Source organism: Mastomys coucha, unplaced genomic scaffold (genome assembly GCF_008632895.1).
Source record: "Mastomys coucha isolate ucsf_1 unplaced genomic scaffold, UCSF_Mcou_1 pScaffold13, whole genome shotgun sequence".
In the NCBI taxonomy this organism is placed as follows: domain Eukaryota; kingdom Metazoa; phylum Chordata; class Mammalia; order Rodentia; family Muridae; genus Mastomys; species Mastomys coucha.
Genome location: NW_022196895.1, coordinates 6537856 through 6561367, shown reverse-complemented (window position 1 = coordinate 6561367; position 23512 = coordinate 6537856). Strand labels below are relative to the sequence as shown.

General features: G+C 39.1%; 1 protein-coding gene and 1 long non-coding RNA gene across 2 annotated transcripts in view; one reads left to right on the top strand and one right to left on the bottom strand.

Moving 5' to 3' along the window:
• Thoc1 (THO complex 1) overlaps positions 1 to 21009 on the bottom strand; it is a 35736-nt gene extending 14727 nt beyond the window's left edge. The window contains exons 1-11 of the mRNA XM_031364949.1: positions 20760 to 21009; positions 18406 to 18479; positions 18261 to 18321; positions 16846 to 16912; positions 14483 to 14601; positions 13715 to 13763; positions 13044 to 13139; positions 8318 to 8400; positions 6877 to 6950; positions 4771 to 4879; positions 2573 to 2704 (exon numbers count right to left, since the gene is read on the bottom strand). Of these exons, the coding sequence (XP_031220809.1) occupies positions 2573 to 2704; positions 4771 to 4879; positions 6877 to 6950; positions 8318 to 8400; positions 13044 to 13139; positions 13715 to 13763; positions 14483 to 14601; positions 16846 to 16912; positions 18261 to 18321; positions 18406 to 18479; positions 20760 to 20813 (918 nt within the window). The 5' untranslated portion in view covers positions 20814 to 21009. The remainder of the gene's footprint in view (positions 1 to 2572; positions 2705 to 4770; positions 4880 to 6876; positions 6951 to 8317; positions 8401 to 13043; positions 13140 to 13714; positions 13764 to 14482; positions 14602 to 16845; positions 16913 to 18260; positions 18322 to 18405; positions 18480 to 20759) is intronic.
• Positions 3146 to 6610, top strand: LOC116086832. Its single transcript, XR_004117156.1, has 3 exons — positions 3146 to 3733; positions 5155 to 5212; positions 6400 to 6610. It is a non-coding gene; the product is annotated as an uncharacterized LOC116086832 (long non-coding RNA).
• Positions 21010 to 23512: the final 2503 nt, after the last annotated feature.

Sequence of the window (23512 nt, the reverse complement as noted above, 5' to 3'; positions counted from 1 at the left end):
GCCTCCCAAGTGCTGGGACTAAAGGCGTGCGCCACCACCGCCCGGCTAGGATAGTGGTTCTTAACTTTGCTAATGCTGTGACCTTTTAATACAGTTCCTTACGTTCTGGTGACACCCGACCATAAAATTATTTTTGTTGCTACTTTACACTGTAATTTTGTTAGTGTTATGAATTTCAATGTAAATATCTGTATTTTCTTAGGTAGCCCTTGTATACTGGCCAGTTTTGTGTGTCAACTTGACACAAGGTAGAGTCATCAGAGAGGAAGGAGTTTCAGTTGAAGAAATGACTCCACGAAATCCAGCTGTCAGGCATCTTTCAAAGGGAAAGGACCCAGCCCATGCTGGGTGGTGCCATCCCTCGGCAGGTGGCCCTAAGTTCTATAAAAAAACAGGCTGAGCAAGTGATGGAGAACAAGCCAGTAAGCAATAGCCTCCATGTCTTCTGCTTCAGCTCTTGCCTCCAGGTTCTAGCCCTGCTTGAGTTCTTGACCTGACTTCCTCCAATGATGGACTATGATCTGGAAATGTGAGCCAGATAAACCCTTTCCTCCCCAACTTGTTTTCTGGTCATTATGCTCTGTCTCAGCAATAGAAACTAAGACACCTTGTGAAAGAGTCATTTGATCTCCCAAAGGGGTTGTGACCGACAGGCACACAGCTCCATCATAATTATTAAAGCACCAACTTCACTTAATTTTACACTTTTACTGTTTTAAGAATATAGTTAGTGGGGCTGGAGAGATGGCTCAGTGGTTAAGAATACCACCTGCCCTTCCAGAGGTCCTGAGTTCAATTGCCAGCAACGACATGGTGGCTCACAGCCATCTGTAATTGGTTCTGATGCCCTCTCTTCTGGGGTCTGAAGACAGCTACAGTATACTCATATAAATAAAATAAAAATCTCTTTAAAAAAAAAAGAATATAGTTAGTGTAAGTCAGTTCTTGGTGGTTCATTCCTTTGTTATGTATGTCTTTAAACTTTATACTTTTTCCTGCCAATTCTCTGTCAAGTAGCTTTTCTTTTAAAAAAGTTCTACTGTCTTTTTTTAAAGATTTATTTATTTATTACATGTAAGTACACTGTAGCTGTCTTCAGATACACCAGAAGAGGTCATCAGATCTCATTATGGATGGTTGTGAGCCACCATGTCCTTGCTGGGATTTGAACTCAGGACCTTCGGAAGCGCAGTCAATGTTCCGCAAAGCCAGCTCTCCAACCCAGTTCTACTGTCTTTATACCTATTTCTATTTTCCAATTTCTTGTCTTTTTTAAAATTTATTTATTTATTATATGTATATGAGTAACATCAGAAGAGGGCATCAGATCCCATTACAGATGATTGTGTGTGCTAGGAATTGAACTCAGGACCTCTGGCAGAGCAGTCGGCACTCTTACCCGCTGAGCCATCTCTCCAGCCCCACAGCTGAGTGTTTTGATGGTGATCTTTAGCCAGAATCCCAGCCTTTGGAGTTTAATTAATCAGCTTGAGTGGGAAGCTTTTCTTGAGGTGCTTACTTACTTCGCTTTTGTTTTCTCACTGTGTACACCCATCTTTATCAAGTAGTTTTTGCATTTATATCAATCATGGCCTAAGTGTGAAGCATTCTGACTTCTGGGGGTAGCTCTTTATGAGACCATACATGGCATTACGTACGCAGTCACTGAGTAAGCAGACAGAGACAAATCTATAGCTTTGCTATTACTCAGCTAGGAACTTCCTATAAAATCATAGTTCTTGGCAGGTATCAGTAATATAGGTTAAAATTCTACAACAGTCCCAGTTTCCAGCAGTACCTGGCTCTACTCTGGTCCAACAGGGAGCACACTTGGCCTCAGTTACTTGCAGTCAAACAGTGTGGCCACCATCTGCTTTGGATATAGTCCAATGGGCCATGGCTTCAGTTTCACTTATTATTTATTATTTTTAGTTTGTTTCTGAGACAGGATTTTTCTGTGTATCCCTGGCTGTGCTGGAACTCAATTCTGTAGAGCAGGCTGGTCTTGAACTCAGAGACTGTCTATTTTTGTCTCCCAAATGCTGGGATTATAAGCATGCATCACTACCACTAGGCACAATTTGCTCTTTCTGATCTATGAAGATATTTATTTCTGGAAGCACAGCTTTCTTTTTGGTGTTCTCTTTATACTTGTCATTTCTGTTTTCAGCAAAAGGAATAAGTCAAAACAAAACTCAATGTGCCACTTTAAACAAAACTCACTGAAATGCATATAAAATCAACAGGGAACTTTAAAGCTCCTTATTTTTAATTATATAACAAATGAATTGGAAAATATTTTTATAAATGCAAATTATATCCTAACTTAAAATTTAAAATACATACACTTCAAAGTAATTAGGTACATTGGTTCTAAGGTAAGTCTTCTAAAGTGACTTAATGGAGAACAACTTTGTTACTAAATTAGTCTTGTTCAACTAAGAAATGGGAATCTCAAACTAAAACCAATCTTGGCTATAACCAAAAGTAAAAAGCAATTCTACTGAACATGAACAGACTCTGCATGTTTAGGACAAAATACCTTCTACTTAGTGAAAAAGAAGTCTCATACCTTCTCACTTGTTAAAAACTTTGCGAAGTACACATGCTCTCCTCCTGTTTTCAATTCTTCCATCTTCTTCCTGGAGGCTTGAGTATCATCTAATTTATAACTTTTAAAAACAGCTAAAACTTCTTCAGAATACTGCAAAGAACAAAAGAGAGTTTCCTTTGACATTGTTATGAAAAATTCATTCAGTGATTTTCTGTATCAAATACTTTAGAATTTACTCCCAGTTAACATGTATAATGTAGGGCATATTTTCAAAAGGCATAAAAAATTCTAACAGCAACATAGGTGATAAAAGCACTTTTGAATGAAATTTCATAATATTTAAAAGCAGAAATAAACACTATTCCTCAAGAACTATAAGACTTTTGCAGCAAACAGAAAAAGATATGTTTTGATAGCATAACCATCTTCCTTGGGTATCTGCTCAACTCTGCCTCTGGGATAAAAAAATCTTAAGCTACTGAAATGTCTAATTTATGGCATAGTATCTATGCATACCCTCCTGTATAGTGCACTAAATCAGCTCATACAAGTAGCATCTAATACAATGTAAATGCTATGAAGATACTTTTACAAGAAATCAGTCTGCATGTTAGTCAGTATAGGCACAAATTTTCCAAATATTTTCAATTTATGGATGACTGATGTCATAGAACCTACTGATATGAAGAGCTGATTGTATATAAAAATTTACCAGTGTACTGTTTTGCTAGGTGGTTATGATGTCACTGCATTCTAAAGACTCATGATTATATGAACAAACTAGTGCTGGGCTTGGATTTCATCAGAGAAGCCTCTTACTGCAACAGGGTATGGGAAGTGGCCAAAATGTGAGAGTAAGTGAGAGTGGAGAGCTCAAGCCCTAAGGAGAACACATATGTCATCACTACCAAGTGCAGAGAATATGGTAGAGAAGGAGCTGAAAGGTGTAAAGGTCTAGGTGAGAAATGCGGCGAAAAGCTGCCTTCTGGATAGGACACAGGTGTGTGCTCGAGACCTCATTGCATCTGTGGCTACCTGCACAGGAACTGCACGGGACTGGGCCTGTCAGCACTTGATCATGGACTGGGGAAGAACCCATAAGCCCTCTTCCTCCGACGTGTCTGCTGGCAGATCAGGTCATTTTCTTCAGGGTAGAACCACTGAAGTGGCTACACTCCAGTAAGTAACTCCTTCCACATGCATGCAAGCACATCTAATTAAACTTAGTTGGGTCAGATGCAGAAAGAAGGCTTTCATGAAAGAAGGAAGAGAACTTGCTGGGAAGGAAGATTTGGGGGTGGTGGTGATAAAAAGGAAAGGGGTAAAAATGCCTAAAATTCATGTATTAAAACTGTTAGGGAACTTTAAAAAACTTAGAGCAGTAAAATTGATTGTTTAACCAACTACGGAAACCTCAAAACCATCTTCTGTGCTAAGACTAACAAATCAGTAAGATGGTAATTCACCTGAGAAGAGACTCCCTTATCACACTCAACATTTGAATCTTACTTTGGAAGGTGACATTCCTCTAAGATAAATTAACACAGAACACTTGTGTTGCTTTAAAGACTATCTATGTTTTTGATTTGAATCACAGTCTTCTACATATGTGGACAAGACATATGTGGGGATTCTTCTAAGACAGGGCTGGCAAATGTTTTGTAGAGGTGCAGACAGCAAGTGTTTCAGGCTTTGTGGCACGTATGCTGTCAGTTCCAAATGCTCAACCTGCCGCCACACTGTAGAAAACCACAGATAAATGAACCTTAGTGGCTGCAGTCCAACAAGCCTCTTTATAAAGCAGACTGACTTGGTTTGGGACTATAGTTTATAAACTCTGTTTTAATAGGACAACTAGAATAAAACAACAGTTGGGCAGGGCAACTTCTTTCAAGTTCTCTCCTGCTCCCCACCTCTCAATAAATCTTGGTGTGTGTGCTTCAAAAACACTTCAAATAGAGAAGACACCTTGAAAAACAATGATCCCTTTATGTTGACAGCAATTATTATGAAAAATAAACCCTCGAGGCTTTAATTACTAACTTTTAAACCTAAAGCCACTGAAAAACTATACTATACTACAAAAATCAGTGGCTAAGATCAATTCATAATTTAGTTTCTGCATATTATATAATAGGTATCAAACCATGAGCAGGAGAGTTCTAACAAGATAAAGCCTGTCTGAGAAGTGTCAGTTTCAGAGGTCTGTGACTCACCTTGAGGAAAGTTTTCCACGAAATCTTCTCATAGCATTGTACCGGGTTCCTGAAGTAATCCTGAAGTGACCAGAATTTTCTATACAAGTTGTAATCAATAGGAATAGAACTATAAAATAAATATTGTATTAAATCACTTAAATTATTTGACAGACATAAATGTTTTTCCCATGGGCCACAATACTTTTTCAGAAGCTCATAAAAAGTTTCTATCCCCTAAAAAGTATACATTAAAAAAAAAAATGACATAAACTTTTAGAAACAGTCTTAAGGGTTTAGAAAACCTGCTAGGAGTAGCTATGTGAAATTAGTTAGAAGAAGTCAGAAGAAGTCGTATGCGCAATATGTGGGGCATGTTTTACCATCTGTTTTATTGCACTACAGGGAAACATATATGCTGAAAAACAAAGTCAGAAGAAATGAGTTCCTAGGCTACCTATGGGTAAGTACTAACCTGGAATGCCTCTTTCTAGACTTAAACCAAAGTAAATGGACCATGCCTATCTCCCCACCACTTGAGGAGATGCTAGTAAAGACAGGTTTGTAAGGAACAAGTCGGGCCAGCATCCCAGAAGCCTCTTCTCCAGTGACCTCAGTACAGCATTACTGACTCAACTTCTAGTTTGGCTATGATACTATGTGGGACCAGGGGATTCTTCCTAAGAAAAATGAAAGGTTATCTCTAGCAGAGAAAATCATGCAACCATTTTTAGTTCATCTTTGTCTTAGTAACTGGAGGATCTAAATATAATTTAATGTTTGACACCAATAAGAATATTTGTTTATTTAAGGGCTGGAGAGATGGTTCAGCAGTTAGTGTCTTGCAAAAGACTGGAGATCAGCTAGACAGGTACATTAGGTATATAAGGTAGCTAAAAACTGCATGAAACTTCAGTTATAGGGGACTGGACACCTCTCTAGCCTCCAGAGGCACCTGCACTCATGTGCACATATCTACACACAGATACACATACATATAAGTAAAAATAAATCCTTTTTAAAAAGGGATCTTTTGTTTTTAGCTATTTTTCTTTGTGTGTGCATGTGTACGTGTGTTTATGATATATGTTGTCCTTGTGAGTGAGTGCGGGTACATGTGTGTTGTCCTTGTGAGTGAGTGCGGGTACATGTGTGGACACTGGAAGACAACATGTTGGGTGTAGGTCTTTGCTTTCCACCTTCTTCAAGGCAGAGTCTCTGTTGTTAGCTGCAGTGTACACTAGGTTAGCTGGTCTGTGAGCTTCCAGGTATTCTCTTGTAGGAGCTCTGGGAGTATAGATGCATGCTACAGTGCCTGGTTCTACATGGGTTCTGAGGACTCAAACTTAGGTCCCCAGAGTTTCTTCTCCTGATTTCCTTCTTCTCCTTCTTTAACTGGCTTTACAGAATCAGTTTCATCTATTTTCTGTGGTGCTGGGGGAATCAAACTCAGCAAATACTTTGCCATTGAGATATGCCCCCTTTCCAGAGTAAATTTTCAAGCAGTGTCAACATACCAAGAAACTTTTATATTTGAGGCACTAAAACATCTCCCACTTGATGGTTATATTCCCCTTTGCTGGATATATTCTTTCATGGCTACATAAATTGGGTTTTTGGTATACTGAATCTAGGGTTTGTGTTTGCTAGGTAAGAGCTTCACTGAGCTATACCTCCAGCTCTTCAAATAAACTTGGAAGAGTCTACACAACGAATACCAATTTACTGTCCACTTGTACTATTCTTTAAGAACTTACTGACTGCCTTTTTACCCACACAAGGATGTAACACACGCATGCACGCACATACTCATGTGCACAATATTACGGAACAGAGGATTGAGCCCAGGATTTCATGCATGATAGGTAAGTACTCAACTGAGCTGCATCCTTTGCCTCATTTGTTTTTTGTTGTTTTGTTTTGGGTTTTTTTTTTTTTTTTTTGAGACAGGGTTTCTCTTTGTAACCCTGGGGTCTTGAACTCATAGAGATCCACCTGCCGTGCCTTCCTCTGCTGGGATTAAAGGCATACACCACCATCACCCCCCAAAAAAGCTTTTTCTTTTTTGTTTTCTTAAGGACAGGTTTTTGCAATCTTTCCAGGAAATCTTAAGCTCTAAAAACTCACCAAGTTGTTGGGGCCTCATCATCTCCCATTTCACCTTCTTCTACATCCATCCCCTCCTCTCTATCCTCAGTATGCTGAATAAAACAAAACCAAACCAGTTCTGTCATGAAGTAGTCATTGAACAAAAGATGACTTGTTATAGACTAAATAATTTCTATATTGCTACACAAGTATTATTAGGGAAGCCTAGTTACAGTAACTGCTCAGACCTACAATCTTTAAGGCCATGGCATTTCGGGTGACAGGAAACCAAGAGTAGTATGACAATAACATAATATGGCCACGTGTAAAGGCACAAGATCTGCCTTATTTTCCAATTATTTTTTCATCTCTGAAACAAATAGTATACTACTACTACTACTAAAGGATAGAAGCTAAAAATGCACAGGCAGTCTTCCTTGGCTCCTGGCAGTATATATATGGATGTACTTTTCCTGAGAAGTAACAACAAAATCTGAAATGCATGTACACTTTGACTAAACAATTTCACTTATCCCAAGGAGATGCATGTATGGGTTAGTAATCATACACACAATTCACTGTAACATTAACAATTTATTACTACTACATACTATTTGAGCTGGGCAGCCTTGGGAGAGGAAGGCAGGAGGATTCAGAGCACAAGGTCATCTCTAGCTATACAATGAGGACAGGAGCAGTTGGGTTATGTGAGACCCTGGCTTAAAATTGAAAAACAAAATGAAACAAAACAGATGGTTTAAATGTCTACTGACAAGAAACTATGGTCTGGAATCTAATCTGTAATTAAACTGAAGCATACCAGTTTATAAAAAAAGAAGATGAACTTAAGAAATTTATATAGTATATCATCTTATTTGGGAAAAATAACATTACTTTGTACAAGTACTCAAAAAAAGTCTTATAAGATTAAGATGGAGAATATCAGGAGCAGTTACAGAAATAATACACACTTACAGAAAACATGTAAAACCCAAAAGTAACATTCAAAGTGGAAAACACTTTTCCTCTGTAATTACCTTACGGTTATCCATGAAAGAGCTGAGCACAACTTCTCTAACATCCACTTCAACACAAGACAAGCAACTCAATAACAACATAATCTAATTTTGATTACAGTCAATATCCTTTGTACACTAAATACTTTTTGAAATTTTTATACACCCAATGCATATTACTTTAATATATTAAGAATGAAGGGCCAAATGAACTCTCAGCTGCTGTGCAAGCCTAGTTACTGAGATTCACACAGACGAAGAAGGGTAGGGACCAGTTCCACAGAGCTGTCTTCTGAGTTCCATGTGTACCCTCCCCACATGCACATGTACACACAAACTAATAGACATTTTTTAATGAAGCTAAAGGTCTTCAAATTTTGGTGATTTAAAGACCCTATTTATATCAGTTCTCTTAACTAAAACTTCTAAGAATGCGCTGTAAGAAGGTGTCTTGTCAGCCTTACCTTCTGACCCAGGGTGCTCTCCTGCTCATTTGTATTGAAAACAGTGACATTTTCCAGGTTAAACTGACTCTGCAAATTAAGACCTATGGAAAAGAGATTTTCATGCAAATGCACTGTCAGTTTTCTGCCTCTGAGTCTCTTGAGTGTTAGAAATAGGCATGTGCTACTATACCAGGCTGAGTTAGCCCTTTTTATTCACAAAATTCAAAACAAATCTACATAATATATAGTATTTAGAATTTTGCTAAAGCATTTATTTCAATTTGAGAGAATATAATGAATTAAAATGTTATAAAGATGGCCAAATTATTCAGCTTTCCTTGTCCTGCCTGCTGAGAGTGTCTAGACACAGTAAGTGTATCTTAGGTTCAGATCCTGGCTTTTATTTAGGGACCAGATCTTGGCTTTAACTTTCATTCTGAAATAAAAAGTTCTTTGGAAAAATGGGTGACTCCAAAGCTGGGAAAGGAAAAAAGACGTGAGCCTGGATAGTCTGACAATCTGAAAGAATGGCAGAAACAGGACAATGTGAGGAAAAAAATAAAGAATAATATATTATAAGAGTCCACAATTTGCTGATGAATGATACCCTGGACTCAAACAGTACGTAAACACAGTGTTTTACTCTGCCGAAGCCCAGCATGTTGAGGTCTTCCATTACCAAGACAGAGAGACAACCAAATGAGCTAACAAGCCTGATTTAAAGTACATTAGGGGATTCTGGGGTAGGTGACCTATATCTTGTTCCATTTCTAGGGACATTTCATTACTAGGGCACGGGAGCTACGAACTGTTGCTGGGGAGGTCTGGACAATATGACATTATAATCCAAGGAATAAAATACCCACAGTTCATTTGGAAAGAGGTAACTAAACTAATACGCCAGCAAGAAGACAACTTTCCCTTATGTAAGGATCACCATTAATAAACATAGAAAAAAATAAGAAGACTGCCACGATGCCCTAATGATATTCATATCAGGCCAGACCCACCGATGGATATTAGCAGACAAAACTTAAGAAGAAAAGAAGTATCTTTATTGTCTCACACTATCTTCCCTCCTCATAAGCATTACAGATCACAAAGGGAAAAGCTGCAATCCTAATACACAGGGACAAATAGGAGACACCATCTTAACTAAGCAATGAGTGACAACAGCACTGCCAGTGTAAGACATGTCAACATCAACCTCAAAATGATGTTTGAGAAGGTACATCAGTTCCCTCTGAGTTCTTTAAAAGATTAGCTTTAGTTCTTGTGTGTCAAGTCACCAAAGACACGAAAGACTGAGGGACTGTGATTGGAGAGACTAGGTAACAGGAAGATCCTGGAATAGAAATGGGAAGTGGTGATCAAGCTGATGAAATTCTAATGTCTCCAGGTGGCAACAAGTACTGTAGCAATGGATTTCTTAGTGTTAATAACTGTATTAGATGGGCTGGTGAGACGGCTCAGTGGGTAAGAGCACTGACTGCTCAAATCCCAGCAACCACATGGTGGCTCACAATCACCCATGAGATCTGACGCCCTCTTCTGGTGTGTTTGAAGTCAGCTACAGTGTACTTATTTAGAATAATAAATAAATCTTTGGGCTGGAGTGACTGGGGCCAGAGCGAGCAGAAGTCCTGAGTTCAATTCTCAGCAACCACATGATGGCTCACAACCATCTGTACAGCTAGAGTGTACCCATGTACATAAAATAAATAAATAAATCTTAAAAAAAAACTGTATTAGTTAGACAATAGTGATATTACATAATGGTATTCAGATACGACCCTTATAATTCCTGTCACAGAGAATTAGATGTGAAATTCAGTTGTTCTACTAGTAGCTTTTGGGGCCAAAAAAAATTGAAAAAAACTAATAAATGGAGAAATCTCTTATCAAGCCATCTTCCAATCTACATCTTTAGACAACAGTGAAAAATTGCAACCTGGTACCAAATCTTCTGGATGATGCTGGCTCTGAGCTTAGAGGCACCATACACAAGCAATGAAAACCCTCTCTCAAGGAAGGTATCCATCCTGGGACTCAAAACTATTCTCCTCAAAAAATACCATACAACAGTTATCAAAAACACAAGACATCTTAGTTAAAAACAAACCCAAAAAAGGTATCATAAAAATATAACATACTGAAATGATCACATATAGACAAGAAGTGCTTACCATATTTTAAAACTAGAAAGCAAAGTTCAAAGTATCAACAGGGAGTAAAAAGCTAAAAAGTAAAAAGATCTCCCAGAAATGAGAACCACATCAAATTATGCAGAGTGTAATGAAGAGAGACAGACAGATTAATATTCAGATAGGAAGGCAAGTACGTAGAATAAAAGATAAGTTACTTGATGAGGTTTGGTCTGTAATGGTAAATTCTGTACCCAATTCTCTTGTTTAGAAATGTTTGCAAACCTTGTTCCTTGATTTAAAACAACTGGCTACATAAAACTGGCTACAGTCAATCACTAGAGGGATTAGAGGTAGGTGGGTTACCTGGCTGGGGGTAGAGAAGAGTGGGAAGCCAGGAAGAGAAGGAGGAAGAACAAGAGGAGAGGAGGATGCATCCATTAGAGGAGATGGACCATAAGCACGTGGCCAGGAGAAACAGCAAGTATGGGATATACTGGTGGGGAGATTTGCCAGGCCAGCAGTTAAAAGAGAAGATTAGGGATTAAACCCTGCCTGCCCCCCACACCACCACCAGTAACTGTCAAGCCCAAATAAAATAACAATAGTATGAATTACATTTATTTTGTAAGCTAGTCAGGGATAAGCATAAAGTGGTTGTACTACAGGTACAGTCAAAGAATAGATGATATATAATTGGAGATGCAAAAATGGAAAAAAGGCATTTATAAATGTAAAGATCCACACATACATACATCATAGTAAAATCAAAAAACATCTTAAAAGCAGTGAAAAAATTATTTTTCAAAAGTTAGACATCTGATTAGTCTATAGAACACAAGATAAGGGCCATGAAATGGCTTAGCTTGATAACATGAGTTCAATTCCCAGGACCCACATGGCAGGAGGGAACTGACACCCATAAATTATCCTTTGATCTCCATATATATACATGCACGCACACACACACACATACACAGTTATAAAAAGTTTAAAAAGAATAACAAAGAATGAGAGACTAGAATATTAAGATTATTACAGATGAAATGAAATCTATCTAGTACCAAACTGAACTCATTCAAGGATTAAAGAGAAACTAAGATTTCATAAAAAAGATGTCATGTATGACAATAGTTATGTCTGGTTGTGTGTTTGGTGTGTGTGTGTGTGTGTGTGTGTGTGTGTGTTAACTTGACATAAACTAAGGTCATCTGAGAATAGGGAACCACACAGGCAAGTCTATATGGCATCTTCTTAATTAGTTAATAAGGAGGGGGGGTGGGGCACTATGGGCTGTGCCACTGCTAGTATCAGATTATATAAGAAAGCAAACTGATGAGCTGGGTATAGTAGTGGCGCATGCTTTTAATCCTAGCATTCAGGAGGCAGAAGCAGTGAGTTCAAGGCCAGCCTGGTTTATATAGTGAGTTCCAGGACAGCCAGAACTATATAGTGAGATCTTGTCTCAAAGGCGGGAAAAAGGCAAAATGAGCAAGCCATAAGGAGCGAGCCAGTAAGCAGTACTCCTCTACAGTTTGTGTCATTTCCTGCCTTTAGGTTCCTGCTTTGAGTTCTTGCCCTAAATTCTCTCAGTGATGAAGTGTGAAGGAGTTTTAAGCTGAAATAAATCCTTTCCTCTCCAAGTTACTGTTGATGATGGTGTTTATTGCAACATTAGAAATCCTAAGTAAGACAAGTTCTGTACTAAAAAAGGACTAAGGGACAATGACCACAGATGAAGGAAGGAGTATATACATATTAAGGCTAACCAAGAAATGACTAGGAAAGAGAAAACCTAGATCTAACATGACAAAAAGAAAGCACACGAATCCACCGTTAACATATTCTACAAGCTTACTATAGGCATGCGCCACTGTATCCACATCACGTTTTAATACAGTCATTACAATAATATATTAAAGGCAGGGAAAAACTAAATCAAAGAGATACTGAAATCTGGTACATCTGAATAGATAAAAGATAGGGAAAGCTCCAGTGTGGGAGCCAAGCAATGGTTCTACAAGTATTTGCTTCATCATTACATATATGATACATACTTCACAGTGAGTTACATTTCATAGTAAAACATTGTGAAATAGGGGCTGGAGAGATAACTCAAGTGGGTAAGAGTACTTGCTACTCTTACAGTGGACAAAGCCACTACAAAGGTGGCTTACAACCATCTGTAATGCCAGTTCCACAGGCAACATATGCATAGCATGCATAAACACATGCAGGTAAAGCACTCATATGTATAAAATAACAATTTTTTTGTTTAAAAAATTCTAAAATTGAAGGAATTATGACTAAATAGCAATTACTGTAACAGAAAATGGAGACAGAATAGGCTTATATTCTGAAATTAAATATAGACAGAATAGTTCATGCCTACATAAATTACGATGATTCAGTAGCACATTGTTAATAAACTTTGAATTTGACTATCTATATCCTAGGTAGAGCTGGTGAATTTATAAGAAAATAAAGCAATTTTCTGTGTTTTCAATATTTTATGTGAAGTTTTCTTATTATAACAGATTTTACTCCAATAAAAACTGGGAGAGATTTCCTTAAAAAGAATATAATGTATAGAAACTTACCTGATTTCTCAGATAAAGGAAAAAGCCTGGCCAAAAAGAGCTGAATTCTTCCACAGAAAACTGTATTCTGAGATTTAGACAATCTTCTGAGGAGATCTAACAATGTTCAGAAATGAATAACACAGAAGAAATCATTTTATTTCTTATTTAATTGTATTTATTATAATTGTACCTAAATTTTTAACCATTTGTCTAAGATTTTCCTAAAGCAAGGGTTCTCAAAATGGAAGTAGCAGTCATTGTCAAAGAAAGTACTATAAGTTAGAAACAAAGTTCTGTGGACAAAAATCAATGAAAGTGAACGATGAATTTTAATAAATAAGACTGTTAACTTAAAAACAAAGATACTAATCTACTTTTAAGATATCTTCATTGCTGGGCCATGGTGGCGCATGCCTTTAATCCCAGCATTTAGGAGACAGAGGCAGGTGGATTTCTGAGTTCGAGGCCAGCCTGGTCTACAGAGTGACTTCCAGGACAGCCAGGGCTACACAGAGAAACCCTGTCTTGAAAAATCAATCAATCAATCAATCAATCAATCAATCAATCAATCAATCAGTCAATCCCAACCAACCAAACAAACAAAGACATCTTCATTAAATAATAAACCACCTATTCTTCTGGTCACATTCATAGTTTTAAAAGCAATAATTTAATACTGAATTACTTACCATTGCACATACGCAGTAAATAATTTTTGCCAGCAGAATAGAATGTATTCTGAAATGAAAACCAAAATTACTACTATACTTTGGAAGTTGCCCATAGGAATTAAAATATTAAAGAGCACTAATGTATAAGTCTATTTCACTACTGTTACTTATTTCAAAGCATTTTAATTTGAATATGTCTAACAGCATAGTGCTAAATAACTTGTAAACATCTAGAAGTGTGTGTGTGTTTGCTTTATCTTTAAAATTTTTTTACATTTATTTTATGAGTGTTTTTCCTGCATATATATGTGTGTACTACATGTGTGTATGGTGTCTGCAAAAAGGCTAGAAGAGGGCACCCGATCACCTTGAACTGGAGTTATGGATGACGGTAAGCCACGGTGTGTGAGTGCTGGGAATTAAACCCAGGTTCTCTAAAGAAGTAACAAGCACTCTAACGTGTTAGGCCATCCCACAGCCTTCTTTCTTTCCCTGTGGAGACCAGGCTAGCCTGGAGCACAGCTTTCCTACCTATACCTCATATCTTTACAATACTATGCTTGCTTGAAAGTAGGTACTTTCAAATTATTTATTAAGTTTTATACCTCAAAACTTTCTCTACATCTGATTCTTATTATTACATAATATAAATTTTTTTTCACAGGGACAAATGTTTTGGCAACACCAATATTAGAATTATTAGCAAATAAACTACAAACAAAACTATCTCCTGAATTCTATCTCTACAGCGCTAGTATTATCAGGAAAGGAAACCAGGGCACTTACTGACTTCCAAGTAGCAACATTTTTTTCAACAAAAGTGAATATTGTGTCACACTGATCCAAAGGAAGGCAGTCCAAGACGTCTCCCAATAGCACAAATGGTGTGGACGCAGTACAAACACCTGAAATGGGGTATAAATCAATGAAGAGCTAGTGACTCTGTCTTCCAGCCCAAGAAAGAGAATCAATGGACAGGCTACACTACAAAGTAATAATATAGGGGAAGTTACCATATGCCTCTAAAATGAATGTCAGGAAAGAATATTTCCCAAAACAAAAAAAACAAAAACAAAAAAAAGTTTCAGCCATTGAATAGAAGTTCAATAAGTACTAGTCAAGCTGAATTAAATGTATTTATGGACAAACTGGAAACACAAAACATAAAGTACTACTACTAATAATCTCTTTCAAAAATAAGACTTTCCCCTACAGAAAATTGTATTTGAGCCTTTATTTGCAGCTTAAGTAGACAAGTCCGTGTTTTTCTAAAGTTCTAGGCATAGTTCTCAGTAAAGCTATCACCAATCTTTGTATTTTGTTTGTTTGTTTGTTTTTGTTTTTGGAGACAGGGTTTCTCTGTGTAGCCCTGGCTGTCCTGAAGCTCACTCTGTAGATCTGGCCTCAAACTCAGAAATCTGCCTGCCTCTGCCTCCCAAGTGCTAGGATGTGCCACCAATGTCTGGTGCCATCACCAATCTTAAGTAAATAATATAGCAAGTTAATGAACTAAACATACACTATAAACTGAGGGACAGGAAAAGGAAAACTTTTGGGGAACTCATCTAAATATACTGGATAGGCGAATGAGGAACTGAACTAATAAACAGCGTACACAAAGGTAAATCAAAGTTTAGGAAGTTAGATTTACAAAACAGCTCACTTTGGCGCTGGGGAACCAACTTTACCTTGTGTGCGCTAGGTATAAAGTATCAAAGGAATATTGGCTACAAATGACACAACAGGCTCAAAGGCCATTTTCACATATATTATTTAAACTAATCCCAGGGTTAAGAAATACTGATAAACTACTTTTAACTTTTACTTTCTGAAAATATTTAACAAGGTCTTAACATGTATCAGGCTCTATGTGCCTATGTCCTGTGTTTAAAGTCTTTTAAACCAATCTTGTATTGGCACTGATACACTTTTACAAAAGATTTATTTATTTTATATGTATGTGTGTGTGCCTGAGTATATGTATGTACACCCCATGTGTGCAGGTGCCTGCAGAGGCCAGAAGAGGACTTCATACCCAATGGAACTGGAGTTAAAGGTAGTTATGAGCTGCCTGTCAGATGTTGGAACTAAACATACGTCCTCTGCAAGAGCAGCAAGTAACCTTAGCCACTGAGTCATCTTCCAGTGCCCCACTGCTGTATTTTTAATCTCTGCCCAGTTTTTCTGCTAGCAGTCTACCCCAATGCACTTACTCTAAAGGTGTCTGTCAGTACGAGACACACTGGCCTTTAAACTAACCCATACATCTTGTTTCCTTTGCCATTCTCATTTCACACAATTTTCTAGCTATGCTGAACTTGGCCTTTGTATAACTATTTCCTTCTCTACTTCTGGCAAACTTAATCCCTCATGTTCCCATTTGTAGGCCAGATCTTCTTTTTTCATTTTGTCTTATTGTGTCTCACATTTCTGATTGTCCTGATTCAGCCTTACAAGTGCTGGACTAAGCTGGGCAGTGGTGACGCACACCTTTAAGCCCAGCACTTGGGAGGCAGAGACAGGCGGATTTCTGAGTTCGAGGCCAGCCTGGTCTACAGAGTGAGTTCCAGGACAGCCAGGGCTACACAGAGAAACCCTGTCTCGAAAAACCAAAACAAGAAGTGCTGGATTATAGGTATGTGTTACAGATCCCAACTCATCTTCCTTTTTAAAATTCTTCCTGATTCCTTTAGATTTTTAATTTAGAGAGCCACTTTCCCTTCATTATATTAATACACTTTAACCATAGCACTTGCAGCATGGTAAGACAGTCACACATTTCTATCCATTACCCACTAGATTCATACACTGAATCTCCAAATCCTAACTTAGTTACTATGCAGACAATAAATGGCTCAGTAAGTATTTATATATGATTTAAAAACTTGAAAAACAAACAAATTGCAAACGTACATGACATAATAGAGATAATAAGTATGAACAAATTCTTGGCAAAGGTAGGAGTCACACAATGAACAAGAGCTGTGAATGTAGGCCAGTGGTAGAACAGCATGCATGAGACCCTACGGTTGGTCTCTAGCAACACACATAAAAGTGAACAAAAGCAGACAGAGGTGGGGTATGGCAAGAATCTTAAGTAAAACAGGTCAGATCTAAAACAACTTTAAAAAGAAACAGAAAATACTTACTTTCGGTTACTCCCCCAATAGCAAGAGAAATAATAGCTAAAACGTTCTCACATGCTGAATGATTTATCTACCAAGAGAGAAATAATTTTATTTAAAAGTAAGAATTTGCACTAATTTGTTAACAATAAAGACAAGTTCTACGAAATTAAGCAGTCATACATACAGGAATAAAAATATCTTATACAAAGTTATTTTGTAAGATGAAAAGCCATGAACAGTAATATACAAACTATAGAAGTACATCAAGCAATAAAGAGTGAGTCAATCAAAACCTAGCTTGGGAAATGTTAACTTTTGCATGACTAAGGTTATAAGATCATTGGGTATAGAAGTTCTAAGGTTGTGGGTGAAAATCAACAGCAGGACAAAAGCAGGGCCTGGATTGAATCCACATTAACACTGAGGACTTAGACAAGGGCCTTCTGCAGGAAGGTAACATAAGAAAAGTGACTTTCTCAGCACCTCATAACAGAGAAGTGATTAAGTTTGACAAACAGATCAATTGGTCTGACCTAGAATTATCTGAAAAAAAAGGGAGGGGGATACTATATTCTGGTCATCAGAAGAGAATCTACCACCATGGGACCCAATTTCTGCTTAATCAAAAATAAATGTTGAAAATTTTTCTTTCACTCAGGATCCCTGCTAAAGGCCATATTTAGATTCTTCATGGTTAAATTTCTTCAGCAGGGTTAAACAAGCCCTAGTTATTTATGTATGCTTAAAGCTGAGGAAAAATCCCACAAGAAAATGAGGACATGGAATCCTTGCTCTCTGCTTAACATTCTTGGACTAGACCACTGCATAGTGTGCCATCATTTTTTAACAAACTGAGACTCTACTTTTAAAACTACATTTTAAAAAATGTATTTTGCGCCGGGCAGTGGTGGCGCATGCCTTTAATCCTGATACTTGGGAGGCAGAGGCAGGCGGATTTCTGAGTTCGAGGCCAGCCTGGTCTATAGAGTGAGTTCCAGAACAGCCAGGGCTATACAGAGAAACTCTGTCTTGAATCCCCCCCTTCAAAAAATGTATCTTGTGTACCTGTGTGTGTTCTGTATGTGTATGAAGGGCAGAGGACAACTTGTAGGAGTCCTCTCCTTCCAGCATCTAGGTTCTAGAGATCAAAGTCAGGACAAGGAGCTATGGAAGCAGGTGCCTTGACCTGCTGAGGCATCTTCTTGAGTCAGTCTTTAGTTCTTGCTCTTTAAGACCGAATGTCAAAACTTGTCTTATCATCAAAGCCTTCAACTGTACCTGAGCCATCAAGAGCCTAACGCGGCTTCTAAAAGGCAGAACGTTCATGCTCAAAAACATGTCATGTTTAAATATCCATTCTAATAATAATGCAATTATTAATAACGACTTATTAACTGGCCAGCAAATTTTAACAAATAAAGGGGAGAAATACTTACAATTTCTTCTTCCAGAACCCCTCTGAAAGCTTGGTCCAGGGTACATTTTTTTTCATTTTCACTATTAAAAACATAAAATACCTTCATTTCACAAATAGTTCACAAACATCCATGAAGTCCTTTTTTCGTGGACAGTGTGCTTTACCTGCCAGGTAACTGACTGAAGGCATTCAACAATGGCTTGATATTTTTGTTATTCAAGGCTTCTCTGGTAGATTTCTACAAAAATAAAAATGACAAATAAGTAGAAAGCTTTTGCTGTTTATGAAATTTGATCATTCATCAATTACAAGTCTTTCTAACTAAAAAAATAAAAATGTTATTAACTGGGAAATATTCTCTGCCTGGTATTTTTATTACCTTTTATTTCTAGTGCCACTTAATGACCCTGACCCTTGTCCCCATGAAACCTCAAGAGCTAATTAGACATTTGCACCACAGGTTTCCCTTTTCTATACATCATATCCACCCGTTTCCTGCTTTTTTTGTTTTTTTTTTTTTAAATCTTGCTAAGTTTGATGGGGCATCCTGCAACCAGCGCTGGGGAAACATCAGTTTAGGATGAACCTGAATTCTCTTGAGTTCTAGTCTAGTCTGGACTGCATAACAAAACTCTGACTAAATAACAACAATCCAAACCCCAAACCTTTATTTGGTTCTTGCATTACATGCTTGGTTTTGAAATGTAGCTCCCTTAAGACCCACTCCCCACATTACTCTATGGTTACCAGCCTTACTCCCATTCTCTAATAATGCACTGAAGTATGGCAGTTTTTGAAGTCATTTCCTATCAACCTCATTTCAGCATGTTCACATACTCATGCTGTTCTGTCTGTTCATTCAAAGTCTACACATTCTTTCATTCTCAGCTCAAGGCCTACTTCTTCCAAGCACTTTGCTCAGCTGGCACAGTATTAGGGAAATCTAAGGATGAATAAATAAATGATTGTCTTAAACTGGCCATAATTTATAGAGGACAAAAATGTTGCAGTTATTGCATATATTTGGAAAGCCATCTTATTACTTCCTAAAGGCTTCAGTGTGTACACTAAGTGTCCATTGCTGGCTCTATCACTAGGTAAGCTGAGTAAATTGGGGCTCGTTCTTTTCTTGATTCCCCACCCTCACCAACTAAAGATGAGTGGTGCTGCATGTAGATCCTTGCTATTATCAATGGCAGTGGCACTGCATGGAAACTTATTTAAAATGCAGAATCTCAGCAAGGCAGTGGTGGTATGCACCTTTAATACCAGCACTTAGGTGGCAGAGGCAGGTGGATCTCTGGGAGTTTGAGAGACCAGCCTGGTTTACAGGGCTAAGTTCTAGGCCAGCTAAGGCCTCATAGAGAAACCCTGTCTCCAAGCAAACACCCAGAATCTCTGGCTTAATGAGTAGGTATCTCCATTTCACAGGCTCTCCAGCTGACAATACAGCAAAGCTTGAGAACTCCTAATCTAAATGCTGTAGTTCAGTAGTGGAGTTCTTTGCTTGGCACGTTCTACCCCCAGGACTGAGGAAAAGGCAGAGGGAGCTGTTCCTTTCAGGGCTACTATAACAGAAGAAAACGTTTCTAGTGACATAAACAAGGCATACTCTCTCAAAACCAAACACCTTGAAAAGCAGAAAAAGGTTAAGACTGTTGATTATGAAGATTCTCTTTTACCTCGCATAATTTTCCTTCTGGCATCATTACAACTATCTAAACACAGTTAAATATCTAAATTGAAACGTGCATGTAATCTGAAAACAAATGGTAGAGATTATGGGCCCAACAGCTTCTAACAGTGTTCTTCATACATATATTGCTGTGATGGGCAACAGAAAAAGGACCGTGGATTTAAAGTCAGAAAAACGAGAAAAGTCAGTCAATTCAATTTTGTTTTTTTGAGGGGTTAGATGTGTCTTAGTTTCTAGCTCATGCACGAGACAAAAAAAAGTTAACTTTTAGTGTTATTCTGACACATAATCCATCATCAAAGTGTTTCCTAAATGCTCAACAACCCTATCCCAAACTGGCAAGAGCGAAACTGCAGCTGGTAACCCTTCCCAAGGTGAAGGGTTTGCCTCTTCCCGCTTAGGAGCTCCTTATCCACCTCTGGATGAAGTGAGCAAGGCGACAGGGGGGTAAACTGGCTGCTAGATTAGCCACCGGGTAGTGTAGGAGGCGGGGTGGAAACAGACTTCAGGGCTCCAGCCTGAGAAACCCGCTCCGCCCAGCTAGCAGAAGAGCTGAAGCTGACTGAGCCAGTCTGTGAGTGAGCGTTCCATGTGCCCCCGCAAGGAGCCGGTAAGGACCAGGGGTCTCGGGACTTGCCAGCGGAGGGTCAGAGGAGGACCCACAGGCGCGGAGCCAGTGCGCCTTTCCCTTAATGTCAGTCCCGGAAGGGGCCAGGAGCGGACCCGGCGGCGAAAATCCTTCCGTCCCTGGAACATTTTCAGCGGGAGAAAGGGAAAGCCTAGCGCCAGGTCAGAACCACGGTCTTCAGCCCCTAAGCTCACCGTAAACCGCGTCCGCGCCTCGGGCAAACTGAAAAGCGCCGGCGTCGGAGACATCTTCTCGGTTGCGCGTGCCCACCACCGCACTGCGGCGCCCACTGATGACGTCAGTGGCGGGGAGCAACAAGACGGCGCGGCTAGAGTGGCCGGCGGCGGGGGTTGGGGGGGAGGACCTCCGGTGCGAGCTGGCTCGGCCACGTGACCTGCAGGCCGGGCGCTGGGATGGCACTCCGAGTGGAGCGCCCTGGGGTGTGTCTTGCTGTCAGCTCCGCCCTGGGCATCGACAAGGCTGGTTTTCCTGGCGGGCGTGGGACGGCTTGGTGCCACTCCCACTCCCCCACCTCCCACTCCCTGGGTCTTCCCGGAGGTCTGAGTGCCAGAGAGGTAGCTGATTTCGGGTTTGTTTGACCCACGGACCCTGAAGTTCTGGAAAGTAGCACCGTTTCACAGAGCTGTTGTAAAGAATGAAGTGGCCGGATAGACGCATACGCAGTTATTTTATGGTTATTATACTTCCTATGTATCTCTGGCCACCGTGGAACTTTCCAGGTACGCCAGGCTGGCCTTGAACTCACAGATTCGCCTGACTGGCTCCCAATTGCTGGGATTACAAGGTTGGGCCACCATGTCCGGCGTTCAGACTACTTAATATCTTTACTTGGAACCGTACTGTACTGAAGACCTATGAGGAGTAATACAGGAGCCATCGCTGCTTGGAAAATGGGTGGCACTGTATCCAGGTTGTAGGCATACCTTGCAAAACCGGTGATCATTATTACTTCCTGTGCCTCTCTTTTCTCTGGAGAAGTTTGACTAATGAGAAGCTGAATGACAGTATAATCTAATTATAGTTAACCTATAGAATAATAAGTAATAACATAAAGGCAAGAGAATTTTCACAGCCAGTAAGAATACAGGAAGTTAAGGAAAAATTAGCTGCAGGATCAGCAGGATCTTGCCACTAATGGAAATTGTGAATAATGACTACCAGGATGGTTGCAATGTTTTTGTTTTAGCCAACAGCTAATTGAAGTTTGGTTATAGAAAGGCAAAATTGGGAAAATTATTAATTTGGAAATACACTTTATTGATCCCTGATTATCATTTTACCACAGGTAATTGATAACCATCTACAAGACCTAAGCTCTAAATCCAAAAGTCTGAATGGAAGAGATGGAGTTGATTGACTTATCCATAAAAACCCAGTTAGAGTTCCATTTGTTTATTCAATAAACATTTATTGGACCCATTGTATAAAGCATTGGTTGAATAAACTAGTTCCCAGCACCTACATTGGGCAACTCAAAATTATCTGTGACTCCTGCTCTAGGGGAATATAACCTGACCTCTGGCCTCTGGGCACTCACAAACACACATACACATAATCTAAAATATATCTTTAAAAAGACTGGTGCTTTTTCATTGTGTATCCATGTCTGCAATCGAAGGCGGATAGCTACTGCAGGGGCACTACCCTTCCCGTGGCAGCCTTGCCCCGCCCTCTCCCAGTGGAAAATCATTTACCTAGTATATTCAAGGCCAGTGTTCCATCTCTACTACCCCCAAGAAGAAAGGAATGAAACTGTTAGAGTTTTAGATGATAGGTTGCATTGGTTGGAAGACTGAGAAGTTGGTAGACAGTTGTTAGAGGCTTGACAGCTAGATGGAAGCCTGGGGTGAACCTTTAGAGCTGCTTGTTAGAAGCAAGACAGCTTCAGGCTTTTTGCTTTCCAGTCTTCCACATATCCCTGGTAATACCATCTCTGCTGGTTTCGGAGCCTTGATTCTGCAGCCTCTGAACAGTTACCACCACACCAGTGTTGAAACTACCTTGGATAATCTTCAGATCTCCATATTTTACATCTCTATAGATTCTATAGGTGGGAGTTTTTGACTTTTTGACTGGTCACTTCCAAATCTTGGCCTTGGTGTTTTGGGAGCTTTTATACCCATTTCTTGCCTCTTTTCAGCTTATGTAAAATCATATAACTCCATTTCACTATTTCTCTCCTTAGGGAGTTTTGAATTCAAACAGCTAGCAGGATAATAATCTACTGGTCACTTGTATCTTGTTACTTCAAGGGCCGTGATGAATATTGAACTAATGTGTCTTTCCTAATGCTTGGAGGATGCTTAGCCTCAGAGAAAAAGGGGTCAGCACATGAAACAGTTGAAAGATGAGCTGAGAAAATTTAAAAAGGGTCAAAAGGGTCGGGGGAGTAGGATCTTAAATGGGATGGAGATGTGGATTGTAGCAGTTTGAGCTCTGAATTATTTCATGTTCAGTTACAGCTCTGGCCATCCATCTAAGTTACATGAACCCAGTAAATCCTTTCTATAATAGCCTAATGCTTTAAGAGTTAGACTCATTAAATTTGTTATCAGTCTCATCTGATTACTGCAAGAACTGAGGGACAATTCATTTGCAATTATGTGGTTTATTACTTAAATTTCCTTTTCATTTTTTAAGCTCAAAATGAATTTGGGCCACATAAGTCCTGAATGGGATCAACTGATGATCCAGGGTTCCCATGAGCCTAATGAGTTAGTAGCTGGATTTTGCCTCTGACCAGCAGTACTTTGTGAATCTATACACAGGAAAGTAGCCTGTATGTCTTCCTTGGGTGAAGCCTGCATTCAGGGGATGTGGATGAGAGTATGAATTTTATCCTGACTTGAGAGTGATACAGTGAGAGTCCTTTCTAGTGTTGCATCACTGGTGGCTCTAAAGGATGTCAGCAAAGTAGTTATAAAGA